This window comes from Trichoplusia ni, chromosome 1 (genome assembly GCF_003590095.1).
Source record: "Trichoplusia ni isolate ovarian cell line Hi5 chromosome 1, tn1, whole genome shotgun sequence".
Lineage (NCBI taxonomy): Eukaryota > Metazoa > Arthropoda > Insecta > Lepidoptera > Noctuidae > Trichoplusia > Trichoplusia ni.
This window is the reverse complement of record NC_039478.1, coordinates 9,240,436-9,254,215: the sequence shown is the minus strand read 5'-3', so window position 1 is coordinate 9,254,215 and position 13,780 is coordinate 9,240,436. Positions and strand designations below refer to the sequence as shown.

The window sequence follows — 13,780 nt, the reverse complement described above, 5'->3', positions numbered from 1 at the left end:
AACGTTTCCTTCTTCTATCATCTGCCACGTATCTCATGAACCGTGAAAGATAGTCTGTTGCAATATGCTCGATTATTAATTATAATTATTGTTGTCGATATAACGGGCAATCAACTTAAATACATTATGTGAGAGAGAAAGCTTTAATGTCTATTTTATGTTAAAAAGATAAATTTGCTCATTTTTATAGATTTGACCGTGGAACTCGGTAACGTTAGGCAGCCACATATGCTAGCTGTAGCCCGCGGGCCCGCCCGCTACGAATCGAAAATAATACTACGGGAATATAAAATCGGAATGAAAAAGGAACATTATTTGCAGATAGTTACCGTATTGCATTTTGTCGCTTCACAAAAGTTTTGTGTGGCCGCAAGGTAATGTGCAAAGCAGTTATAAACGTAACATAACCAAAATAAATAGGATTGCGCTCAACTATATAACATAACTAGCTGTTGCCCGCGACTTCGTCCCCGTGGGTGGAAGATATAAGTTATGATTTATACCTGCCCTGATTTTTTCACATTTTCCATTGTATCTTCGCTTCTATTAGTCGCAGCGTGATGGTTTATAGCCTAAAGCCTTCCTCGATGAATGGTATATTCAACACAAAAAGATTTTTTCAATTTGGACCAGTAGTTCCTGAGATTAGCGCGTTCAAACAAACAAACAAACAAACTCTTCAGCTTTATATATTAGTATAGATTAGTATAGATGTACTTTATACATCGTTGGTATTATTTTGTTCAATATGTAACGGTAACATTTAGATTTCTACCGTTGGCTCATTCGCAAAATAACCTCAAAATCACTGCAGGTAGCAAAATGTCCTCCGCCCCTAACGTCAAGAGCCAATAGGTGTACAATACAGAGCAATAGAAATAAAAATAATAGAAATCAAAGTTCACCATTTTTCAAGCACAGTTTTCATGCTCACCGTAGGATTGTAGAACTCAGGATTGTATTATTTTTGAGAAAGCGCTTTTAAATTTCACAATAATTTTCTAAATAGGTAATACACTATCACTTTAAGAAATTCTAAACAAAAGGCAGGCAATAATTCAAGATATATTTAAAGGAATTATTAAATATAAATAAATAGGAGTGAATGGAGTGATTACTCAGTATAAAAACGGCAGGATATATTTTCAGTTACTTTATTAAATAATTTCATTTTACAACCAGTATTGAATGCAGTAACATTTCATCACATCATCGCACGGTACACATATTATAGACAATATAATGTGGTTACAGACACAGATATATATAATCTGACTAATGAAGATACACAATTACAAGGTACATTATAATGAGGAGTACATTTAATAATTAATAATCATCTAATGTATATTAATATTACAATAAAAACAAACCAGTCGAGAAGGGGGTTAAAAAAATGTTCTATTCACTATAAGATATGTCCTGTCTATTATAAAGCAACAACTCATTTGTAACAAATAAATCATAGTTTAACAGTCTGATCACACGAATATTACAAATTAAATAATAAAAATGTATATGCCATCTAGTTATTTACAAAAGTTAGCTAACTAAATAACAAAGAACCTAATATTATTTTGTAAGTTACTCGCCACTTGGCCGTCTAAATACTGACTGGCAGGCCGGTCGCGTTCCCTAACCGACAATTAACTCATTAATTAATTCCCTACATGTTCTACGCTAAATAAATTAAAGTCCAAGCCTAGGTATCGCGGCGCCGGCGAACTCAGAAGCTCGTTTAAACATATTCGTTTTTATCTGGAATGCATTCGTTTTCTAAACCTGGAAACACTGTCCAGGACACCGGCGCCGCCTATCAAATACACAGAATTATCTAAATACTTTTATCAAACATTTTATATCGCATCAATAATTTTTATATCAAAAGCTTTCTAACACGAACGATTCGAATGTAAAATCGATTATAATGACAACGTTTCAAAACATTTACTGAGCAGTCTAATTTAGGAGCCATCGTTACATTTAATTCCAAGCTTGACTATTGCTACTGTGTATAAATTGTATATTATTAGATCGCTGGTATGGGGTACGTGTTCGATTGGTTTTGCTTCAACAACAACAACATTTGCACGGGAGTCTCTTGTCTCACACACGGTATTTCTTCGGTCACTTATGACAGCTGTCACTTCTGACGGCTGTCACGTCTGACGTCTGTCACGTCTGACAGGTGTCAGGGGGTGCCTAGTCCATGACGAGATGCGGCGCGGGCGGGTTCCTGCTGCAGAAGACGGCGCAGAGCGCGGGCAGAGCGCGCGTCAGCAGCCCGGCGCCGGCGGCCTGCTGTTATGCGAACGACTCCTTCGTGGGACTCATCTGCTTGCTCGAGCCCACGCTCGATCGAGACTGACGGCCTTCTGGTGTGTGAGACCTGTCACAAAGAAACATAAATTAGTAAGATGGTTTTTTTTTATATTAATTTTAAAACAAACGTAAAGTTGTTAAACTTTAATCTTGCTCATTGTTGAATAAGCAGTCAATGTCATATTTATATCAAGTCAAGTAGACTAATTCAAACATTCCTAAATGTAATTCAAATTGCACAAAATTTATATACATATAAAAATAATTAAAAATGTGAAAGTACCAAGATACCTCACTATGATACACCTTTAAACAAATGTTAAATAATTTGTTTCGTATTTCAAATTGACTTTATAATTATTATTGCTGACTTACTTCTGCGAGTCCAGTTGCACACTGTTCCTAGATGGCGCTGAAGGGCTGAGCTTGTGGTTCGCCAGGAACGTGCCGATGGACTCGTCCGAGCTGTAGCTGTCGTTGTCGCTGTGTACAGGATTATACATGGTGTATCAAAACATGGAAGTCATTTGTATTATATGTATTATGATATTGATATTATAATATTTTGAATGCTTGATTAAGTTACACGACCGATTATCTTTACTGGCCTATAAATATCGTATTTCTTGGCGACTTGTCTCTTGCTTTACTAAGTCTTCAATGTCAATTTTAAAAGACGAGAACTAATGAATTTTCCACAGATATTTTCAGTTACTCTGAGCTAGCTTTCACTGTTCACCAATAATTCAAGAAAGCCACATTTTTTTATTATCTATACATATAACACAAACTATGATAATAAATTGAACTTCATATATTAATTTAAATAACTTCTATAGGTAAGTTACAATAAAACTATCAATAGAACTGCAGTTTATCACCATACCTGTCCGAGTCCCTGGAATCGGCGGGACTACCCAGATCCCCTGCGAGGGCCTCCTGCAGGGCCGCGGCCCTCCTGGCGGCGAGCCTGGCCTCGTCCCGGGCCGCGGCGGCCTCGCTGGCGGCGGCGGCGGCTGCGGACTCTGCCGCGGCCTTGGCCCGCCCCGCCTCGCTCAGCTTCGCGTTTAGAGATGAGTTCTCTTCTTTGAGCTCGCTGTTAGATGAACATTTTGATTATATTCGTGTTTAGCTCTTTTATAATTCTCTCTGGTCTTCCAAAGTCACTGCTTAAAAATATCGAATTTACTTGACACGATAAGTTGCGTTTAATCATTCATTGGCCAACTGACCCACTGGCTTTTCCCAACTATGTTGGGGTCGGCTACCAGTCTAACCGGTTTCAGCTAAGTACCAGTGTTACAAGGAAAACTCTAAACACTCTAAACACATACACACTTTCACAACGTCTTAATGATAAAAACCATAACTGTTCTTTGGTCATAACTTTGTCTTTCGCCTGACACCAAAGAAGTCTAATTCTTGAGTCGCGGAGGTATCGCAAACATTCAAGTCACATGCACAAACACACCATTGAATAACTTCCCACCCAAAATCTCAAGTCTACTATCATATATATAGGTGTACTGACCGCATCTGTCGCGTGACCTTGCGCAGTTCGTCGGCAGCGTGTTGTTCCCGCGCGCGCGCGGCGCCCAGCTCGGCGGCCAGCGCGTCGTGCGCGTCCCGCAGGCGCGCCAGCTGCCCCTCCAGCCGGGACCGGGCTGTGGCCTCCAGCTCCAGGCTCGACTCCAACTCCTGGGGGGGGGGGGGAGGGTGATTCAGTATGGTATGCGTGACATATAATAAGGCGAAGAAGTCGCAAAGTTTGCGAATTCTTCGCCTTTTTTAAAAATAAAATGTAAAATAAAATGCACAACAGTCCCGATTCCCTCCCTTTTAGGAATGGATAGTAAACTGCTCATAAAACTGCAGTTTTGTCTTTTCAAATCAAGTATAATAAAATGTCACGATTTCATCTGGCATAAAACATTGCAAACCAAAGCGAAGTTACTATAACTTCGCTGAGTTTTTCAATTTGGCAACAACAACCTCTCATTCTATCAATTTCACATCAAGGTTGATAACGCCTAAGCACGGTTGTGATACTGACCTTATTCCTAAGCTCGAGCCTCCGCTCGGCCTCGTGCTGGCCCTGCGACTGCCCCGCCTCGGCCTGGGCCAGCCGGGCCGCCAGCTCGGCCAGCTTGTCGCGGGCCGCGCGCGCCTCCTCGCCGGCGGCGTCTGCGCGGGCGCAGGCCTCGCGCGCCTCGCTCTGGGCCGCCACGAGGGCGCTCGTACTGGACCGGTACTTCTTCAGTAACTGGAATTGGAGAGTTCAGGATTAAAATCTATGTATATATACACAAAGTCTGCTTTTTTCTTAAAAAACATTTTTCCCGCAATAAGGAATTTAATCCTTGTGTCGCGGGAGGTTTTCCAAACATACAAATTACATGCACAAGACACCCAGACTCAGAACATGCATTTGTGTATCACAAAAGCGCTTGTCCTACGCGAAGATCGAATTCGCACACAGTGGGTTTGGCGTGGTGACCACAACCATTCGGCTATATATGCAGTTACGCTGAAAGACAAGTTTCTGGTATATTACCTCCGCAGCCTCCTCCTCGGCGTCATCCAGCTGTGCCCTGGCGGCCGCCGCCTCCCGGGCCGCGGTCATGGCCCGCTCGGCCGCGTCGCTCCGGGCCCGCGTGGCCTCGTCCAGGGCCGCGTTGGCCTCGGCCGCTTCGGCCTCCGCCGTCTGTCTGGCCTTGGTGGCTGCACGGACTGCCAGCTCTAGGTCTTCCACCTGATACGAGACATAAGTATGTGATGTAGGATTTTTTTGGGGATTATTGTTTACAAGGAAATGACGTGACTGTGGCCGCATTTCAACATAGTGTTTTTAAGACATTGACAAAGGCTATGGTAGCGACAAAATAAAAAACAGTTGATTTTTATTAATGTGTGAAAGATTTCCCGTATTAGGTATGCAATCTTATTCAGTTCGCTTCAGTAGCGGATATTTGAAAACATTTATTGAATTTCATATCGATTGAATGATCGATTGTCTGTAGCCTTCGTATATTATAGTCGCAAAAGTTTGTTTGTATGGATGTTTGTTCCTCTTTCACACAAAAACCACTGAACGGATTTAGAGAAAACTTGACACACAGATAGTTTATAACCAGGACATAGGATACAATTGTTATCCCGATTTTATGTTCCTGTGGGATCATTTTCAATTAGTAGCGTTCGGGCTCGCGGGCAACAGCTAGTTTATAACATACCTGGTTCTTGAGTTGTCTGATCTGTGCCTTGGCCCCGCCTTCCTTCTCCTTCTGTTCTAGCATGGTCTGTGCGTCACGTAACAGAGCGCGGTATCGTTTCAGGTCCCTGCAAATACAAAGAACAAATCAATATATCGGTTCAATAATTTTGCAGAAAATTTAACCTTAAGACGGCTGGTATCTTAGACTAAAATCGCCCTTATTCTTTTTTAAAGGACAATACATAATTAAACGAAGCAATGGTTTATTCACGCAATCCTTCCAACACTTTAAGTTCATGATTAAGGAATCCGACTGAGTTCAAAATTAATCGGGAAAGCCCTTATTCTAGTCACAATAAGTATCATATTAGCTTCACCTGACACGACAACAATACTTTCGGACAAACTGAACCTTATGCCTTTCACAATAAGCACTACATTATCCGTACCTCTTGAGCCGCTGCAGCAGCTGCGCCTGCTCGTGGTTCTCAGCGCGCGCGGTCTCCTCGAGCGCGGTCAGACGCCGCTCGAGCTCGTGCCGCTCGCGCAGCAACAGGCTTCGCTCGGAGTGCTCGCTCTCTAGCTGACTTTCCAGCACTAGAATATACGACACGTGTCAATAAGACAGACCGATGAAAAACAACAAAAAAGATCACATTATTCTTGGACAGTCAGTTAGAAAGGGAGAATATTTTGCAGTAGGTGATTCTGCCTTTTTTTTCAACTATTCCCTCTATAAATCTATTCCTTGTGTCGCTGAGGGTCTCACGAAAATATTATACAAAGACATACTCTGAGGACAAGCATTCGTGGATCACATAAACGCTTGTCTTACACGGGGATGGACCCAGCGACATCTCGCGCTCAGTGTGTATGGAATAGTGACCTCAAGACTGCTTTGTGTTGTCCTGTACACGACTGTTTTCTATGACGGAAAGCAATGCAATTCTATAGCCAAAATGGAAACATTTAGGAGCTATTAGGAGCATTTTAGAGCTACAAGGTTAAATGTTGAGGTTAAGTATATAAGTGTACTAACTCTTAAGTTTCTTGGCGGCGTTGGCCCTGGTCTCCTCCATCTCGTCGTCTCTCGCGGCGGCCTCCAGGCGCGCCTCCTTGCGCTGCTGCTCCAGCAACATCTCCAGGCGGAGCTTCGAGCTCTCCAGCAACTGGAAACGATTGGAACGTTTTCATATGATCCTATAATGTTTGGAGTGATTTGCGAGTTTTTTGTTTGAATTATTTTTAGGAGGCATCTGGAAAAGTTATTAAAAAATTTAGCTAATAGAAGAGGAACATTACTTCGAATTCTATATGAATGGGCAAAACAAAGTCCTCACACTCGCGATTTGCGGTCACCCATGACCGATGTCATTTTTTCGGCCGCGGGTGACGATAGTCGTTCACACGTCACCAGCTAGCTGGGAAAGGGTTGTCGGACCATACGTCATTCTAGAAGTATATCCACAATTTAAATGTTGTATCTTCTTCTCCATTTTCCTCAGCGCGGTGAGCTCGTCTCCTCCCTGTCCGTGACTGACCTGTATCTGTCCGGCGAGCTCGTCCAGCTCCTCCTCCTGGTCGCGGACCCTGCGCTCGAGCTCGCTCTTGTTCCTCCTCAGCGCGGTGAGCTCGTCTCCTCCTCCTCCGCGCTCCTCCAGCTCGCGCGTCGCCGCCGCCAGACGCTCTTCTTTCAGCTCCAGTTCCAGACGAGCTTCCTGTACACGGAAACAATTGTATTAGAAACAAGTTCGAAGTTATTTTTTTCCTTTCGTCTCTTAAATATGCCCAATTATCCATAGGTATCTAAACAAATCGTCAGGCAGGATAAGGATGGATGGACTACTTCATCGATGGTAAAACCGTTCGCGTCTACCACTCGGTTGCAGGATATCGAAAAACGCGCTTAAAAAACAATAGCCAGGTAGTCACAGAATGTGCGTTATGAGGAATTGCGGTTACAAGCGGTTCTGCGGTTCAGACAAAATCAACCACTTTCCACACGGTCTCCTCAAAGGTACCTGAATTAAACCTTAATATCTTATATATCAACCCTATATAAGAAAGCAAATGTGGACTCACAGAGAGGCTCTGTTCGATGGCGTACTTCTCGGCGTGAGCTTGGTCCCGTTCTCGTGACAGCCGCTCCTTGGCGCTGCGCTCTCGCTTCAGCTCCTCCTGCGCGGCCTGCAGCTCGCCATCGAACTTGCGCTGTCGCTTCTCTAGTAGGTTGTTGCGACATGTCTAGAAGGAAATTTTAGAATTTGTATTGGTGATGGAATTAAAGCTTTAGAAGTTGATTAAGGTAGTAAGGTATTGTTTAAAAACGAATGAATGTCTTTTTTAGGTGAATGTAGATGGGCTTTTAAAGGTCTAAAAGACAATGGTAAGTATGAATTATTCGTAGTTCATTGGTGATCGCAGAATGTGATAAGAATGTATATAGCGTGGCTGATCGGTCATACAACACCTGCCCGTTCTTTATATTATAAAGAATAATTTAAATATAAATAATTTAAAATATTCTATTATCTAATGTGATAAAAATATTAAAATTAAATTTCATAGGTCACAGGTGACCGATTTATATTTTAAATAGGGCACCGGTGACCGATGCCCTAAAACATCTCCTTTCTCAGCTGTACCTCAAAAATTACTTATAGCACCTTATGCATTATATTATACCTGTTCGTCAAGCAGTGACCGGAGGTCGGCCATGTCGTTGGTCAGTTTCTGCAGCTTGCGCTTCCACTGCGCGGCCACCGCGCGCTGCTCCTCCACCTCCTCGTATGCATCTTGGACCTGAGAAACAATACAAGAGTTAGCTAACGGTAGGTACTTATAAACTGCGCCCTGGAATTTGTATAATGAGTTCAATACGGCGTCAGTTTACGGAAGGAACAGACTTTTTGTCAAAGTGATGGTCAATTCCAAAAAACAATTTCAGTTGATGGTATTTTAATACCAGACTATATTTTCGGAATTTACTAGGATTTGTTTAAGATGAAATCGAGATCTGTTCAAAAACGTAGGGTCAAGAATAGGGAAAGTTTAATTACGCTAATTACGTAATTAATTAGCGTAATTACTAATTACGCTCGTTTAATGACAAAATGAAAATTTACGAGTAACTACAGCGTGTCATCCTATTTTTTTACAATTTTATCCCGTTCTACATTCTAGTAAGAATCATAAAAAAATCTGAGACTTTCTAACAGCTGATCGGCGTCAAGGAAATGCTAAAAATACCAGACAAACAAAAATGACAACGACAGACAGGCAGAATGTTTTGACTGACTGAATAAATAATTTATGTATGATTCGATGAGGCAAAAGAACAGTAAAAACTATGTTTTTTTGTTAACACTCATGATGTGTCGTAACCGACTTGTGTTTTATTATCATACAAGCTATATTTCTTTTGCAGGGAAAAGTGACTTTGGGCAGTATTTTTTCGATCTATGATCTAATGTATCTTTGAACAAAATTTTCTGCGCCATTCGCCGATGGAATAACTCTTTTATTTATGATCCGGATAAGCCGTTGTTGATTTAAGCGGGCACAAACGCACAGACAAAAATTGGCTTCGGTATTAGCGTTACAGCAATACCTATTACGTATTTTTCAAAAGCAGAGCGTCAGCAATTGACAGCAATAAAGTGTACAGTAATAAAGTGTATTTGAATGAAACACTTTTGCGCTACCTTAGATGAATCATCATTTAGATAAGATTTTTTTTTTTTAATATTATCCCCAACAAGTTATCAGCTCATAATTGACTTATTTTCGATACCACCATCTGTCCTCAAAACGATAAGCCGTAAAGTTATTAAACCATCGCTTATAAACGTAATGTATTACGAAACGCAATGTAATCCGATCGTACTAGACCGTCGTTGGACGCGCGCCAAACGCAGACTTTCGCCGGCGATAAACTCGTTAAATTATAGTACTATCAAACATTATTCTAATGAAAGAGCACTAACCTCTTCCTCGGACATTTTTACACCAATATCAAGGTACTAGGGGAATATTGTATCAGGCAGGTGTCAATGCCCTTTTGACATTTGATTTCATTCAACTTTTCGGGTTGGAGAGATTTTGTTCCAAATTTGTGGGGCGGCGTAATCGCTTGTCACATCTGTGTGATAGTTTTGTTATCTCATCTTTCTAATTAAACAATTTTCCGGTCAATTTGGACTTGTGAAGACACGCAGTTACAGGGAATTTAGTTTGCGGCAAGCTACGACAGTTTTAGTTAACAAGATTTCACTGAATTTTCCGATGTTTCTTAGAGAAAACACTGCACTATTAGGTTGTACACAATTTCAATCAAAAACACGATTTGTCGGCACTAGAGTGTTCGTCTACTGTCCCCAATAAACAAATTGATGACACAAGTCAATAATAAAAACATGCTTTATCAGCAGTTGAAAGCACACTCAGTATAAAACACGTTTATCGCACCTAATTGTATGAGAACGCCCATAAATAAACACATAAACATTTTTATTGAAACACTTAACAATTTATCACTTATTTTCCGTCACTATACACTTAAACTTTTGATATAAGAATGCAGTTTTATCTAAATCTATGCAATATGTTACAAAAAGTATTTTTTTATATGAATACTACAACAACAAATTAACACGTAATTGGATACCAAACTCTTTGAAGAGTAATTGCCGTATTTTTATTAAAAAAAAAAACACTTTTTTCTTAAAAAATAAACAAGAAGTACGAATTTCGTCTCTCTCCGCCGATAAGTGGCCGAATTGTGATAAAACTGATGGTATCAGGATAGTGATATCACTATTGTCATTGGGCCAAGGATGTTGATAAAGAGATCTCGTTGACTAGACGTAGGCCTCTCAAATAAAGTAGGTTTATATAGTAACAGCTAGTAGGCAGCCAGTTCAAAATATCTGCTGAACAATGTTTTTCGTAAATTCAAAGATGGCGCCGTTTATTTAAACGTCAAATCGAATAATTTAAAAATCGAATAAAAATGTTTTAGACACCGTTAACCTTGTTAATATTGTTATCGTATTAATACCTATTTAGTTATCATTGTTTAAATCTTATCAATGAACAAATTGTTAATTAAATTAAATGCCACTGAATTGGATTAAAAATGTGTAATCATTGTAATTAGCTGGATTTGGTTGACGTGCTTCTATTATCGGATATTTTGTGCATCATTGCGGTGTTTTTTTGCATTCTTAGGTCTGTTTATTTATCTTTTATTTTTTTTCATCATGTGAATTAATTGCTTATTGCATCCGTTGATCCTTTTTCTCTACATTTCGATGCGTATAATATTCAGAAAGATATTTTTCACTGAAACCTTAGCTAACAGCTAAACTGCCACACAAAAGCAAACTTGTTGCTCAAGATATTAGCAACACCCATATTTTCTAAGTCTTTTCCTGAGTAATAACAACGTTTTCTACAGGTAAACCCACGTCATTAGCTAGTATCTAATGTTTGGCAGCCCTCTGAAAGCCGGCGTCTCGGTCTAGGTCATGGATGGCCACTAAAAATACTTCGGCGTTATTCTAATTTCATTACAAACTACTCGGATTCTACAGATTACTGCTTCTTTGATAATCCATGCCAATTGTTTGCGCTTCGAGAAACTTACTATGAGATGAAACAAGTGAACTAATCATTGTGTGCTTGAACTAATAATTGCTTTTGAGTTCTTCTGTCTTTATTGTGAAAATGTGTTATGTCTTTTACACCGGCTATTTGTTTTTACATTTTGTGTACTTAAAATATTCGTAATTATGAAAATTTGGAACATAATATTAAAAATAGTAAGGAAAAACGCTGTAATCTGTAACCTTTGTAGTCGAATATAATGAAAAAAAAAAGAAACGGCATTTCAATTGCTTATGCAAAGCCCAGAAATAATCACGAAAAAGTATTTTAAACAAAATAATATTCCAGAAAACAAATAATTCTTCATCTTAAAACTGTCGCTTCACTAATTAAGTTGGGTAGAACCGTTTGTATGACTTTGCACTCAAGAATGAGAGCATACATTTATTTTTGGCGGAAAATAATTAATGGTCTGGATTCAATGACAAATTCCTGAGGTATTTATATTTCGTACGTGGGCGCTTGTTGATACGGAAAATAATCGTAAAATTGTTCGCGAGTTATTTTCTGTGCTGGAATATACGTACGTATGTGTGTTTTTTGAGTTTTGAATACAAAGTGTAATGAATAATATAAATTAATAAAGGAAATGGAAATTGAGCAAGTCATTAAACTTTTTCGATTGTATTCTAGAATCAGTTTTATAACCGATATATAACCATATTTTTAGTTTATCATTAATAATAATATGATGTATAAAAACGATGCGTTTAATTAATTACTTTTCAAATATCGTTATATACCAATAATTAATAATTTCGTTATATATGATAATTTCGGTATATACTTAAGAATAATTATATAAAAAAACACCACAAACAACAGCAAAAAGATCGGAACTCAACCATAAACAAAATTGAGAACTCGTTTGAAATTGAAACCGGCAGCATGAAGTTTGTTTACAAACGTTTGTGTCTATGGTGTAATATAGAGCAAGAGTATTGTTCTCTCAGCCTTGTTACATTTCTGCGGGGCCTTGAGTTTATACGTGCATATTGTTTATGACCCTTATTTTGAGTTAACAGTATTTGTGATTCATGAAATCTACAAATACCTTCATAATTCTAGGTTACCTTCTACCTACTACTGAATAAGTTAATGGGGAAATTCATTAACCTTGTAGTCAACTCAAGTTTTGTAAGAAATATTCGAATATTTGTATCCGACAAGACGGGAAACCGATCTAAACTAAGTTCTTGCGAATCATATGCAAAAGAAATAAAAAAAATATCAAAGGAAAAGGTTGTTCGCGACTTTTGACTTTTAGAAACAAGTTCACCGTATAAAAAGGAAATTCATAATAAAGTTGCTAATGAATTAATAAAGTCACAAATGTTAAATAACAATCGAATAAACTGTAATTCATCACCGAGTACGTAAAAACCTTCCTCAACAAGACCTCAAAAGAGGTTTAATTAAAAAAAAAAATCAATTTCATCGTCAACCGTCCAGTAGGAAGTCGTTTAACATTAAACAAAAGCGCAACCAACGACAGCCCATAAAGACAGAACAGTGCGTAATAACCACAGTCAATATAAGAGGATGTTATGTTGTTCAAGTCAAGCTATTTATGTAAACACGTTCTTCATTAACATCCGTCAAAACAAAAGATATTGTCTAGAATTTATCGAAATCAGTAAGTATTTACGTAGGTAGGTAAATGGTAAGTTTATTGTCAATTACACGGCCTGTTCATGTATCAACAGTTTTTATCCGTAAAATGGAATAGAACTAGTCTACTGACTGCACGCATAGCCGAGTGGTTAAAGTCACCCCGCCAAACCCACTGACTTGTAGCGAGTTCGATCCCCGCGTAGGATAAGTATTTGCGTGATCCACGGTATGTTTGTGGATGTGACTTGAATATTTGTGAGACACAAGAATAATATTCCTAGAAAAAAACTAGGGTAATCCCGTACAAATTTTCATCGGCAGATGAAAGAGAATTTAGTGTATCCAGTAATTGCATTTTTTTTTGGAATTGACTAGCATTTCTTTTACGAATTTTTTTCGTGAGACAACATAAAAAAATGTTACACATATTATTTCCTTTACACGCCGAGATATTGTAGATTTGGCACAGAATAGTGAGTAGATGGAGTGCTAACACAATTATGTCAATTTATTTGCAAGAAACATCTGCTTGAATCGAATGCAGCTGCATTATGTTACTAAATAAATGTGTGATATTAGTTTAGATGTACATGAAATAATTTTAGCAAAGATGATTAGAAATTGTTGAATGAAATGATTTTGCTGCTACTCATTCATACTGGTAGTTCGCACCAATGAGACTTTAAATTCTGGCATGTTTTTTTTTGATAAAAATTAATAGATTTAAAAGGTCAGTCAGTCGGTGTATATAATATGCTGTAGCTGTATATGTCAGCGGTTTTTATAGTCGTTAATCGTTACCGGGCTTGAAGTTACCCTGAAAATTTCAGCCTGCTAGCTTATCGGGAAGTGCCTCAAAATTGAGTTACAAAAACCCAACCGGAACGACAAACAAACAAACAAGTGAATAAAAACGTTGGAAAATGTGAACGTACTCCATTTGCGCACTCCAATGACTACCTA

The 13,780-nt window shown here is 38.9% G+C and overlaps 1 protein-coding gene across 8 annotated transcripts in view; it reads right to left on the bottom strand.

Annotated features, from left to right (window-relative positions):
- Positions 1 to 1,138: 1,138 nt before the first annotated feature.
- Positions 1,139 to 13,780, bottom strand: part of LOC113493528 (unconventional myosin-XVIIIa) — a 270,245-nt gene continuing 257,603 nt past the window's right edge. For all 8 annotated transcript variants that reach the window (XM_026871543.1, XM_026871566.1, XM_026871573.1 and 5 more), the window contains 12 exons: positions 8,222 to 8,338; positions 7,619 to 7,780; positions 7,078 to 7,254; positions 6,576 to 6,705; positions 5,986 to 6,133; positions 5,556 to 5,661; positions 4,877 to 5,074; positions 4,376 to 4,585; positions 3,854 to 4,020; positions 3,209 to 3,418; positions 2,698 to 2,805; positions 1,139 to 2,389 (listed from right to left, as the gene is read on the bottom strand). In XM_026871543.1, the coding sequence (XP_026727344.1) occupies positions 2,305 to 2,389; positions 2,698 to 2,805; positions 3,209 to 3,418; positions 3,854 to 4,020; positions 4,376 to 4,585; positions 4,877 to 5,074; positions 5,556 to 5,661; positions 5,986 to 6,133; positions 6,576 to 6,705; positions 7,078 to 7,254; positions 7,619 to 7,780; positions 8,222 to 8,338 (1,818 nt within the window). In that variant the 3' untranslated portion in view covers positions 1,139 to 2,304. The remainder of the gene's footprint in view (positions 2,390 to 2,697; positions 2,806 to 3,208; positions 3,419 to 3,853; positions 4,021 to 4,375; positions 4,586 to 4,876; positions 5,075 to 5,555; positions 5,662 to 5,985; positions 6,134 to 6,575; positions 6,706 to 7,077; positions 7,255 to 7,618; positions 7,781 to 8,221; positions 8,339 to 13,780) is intronic.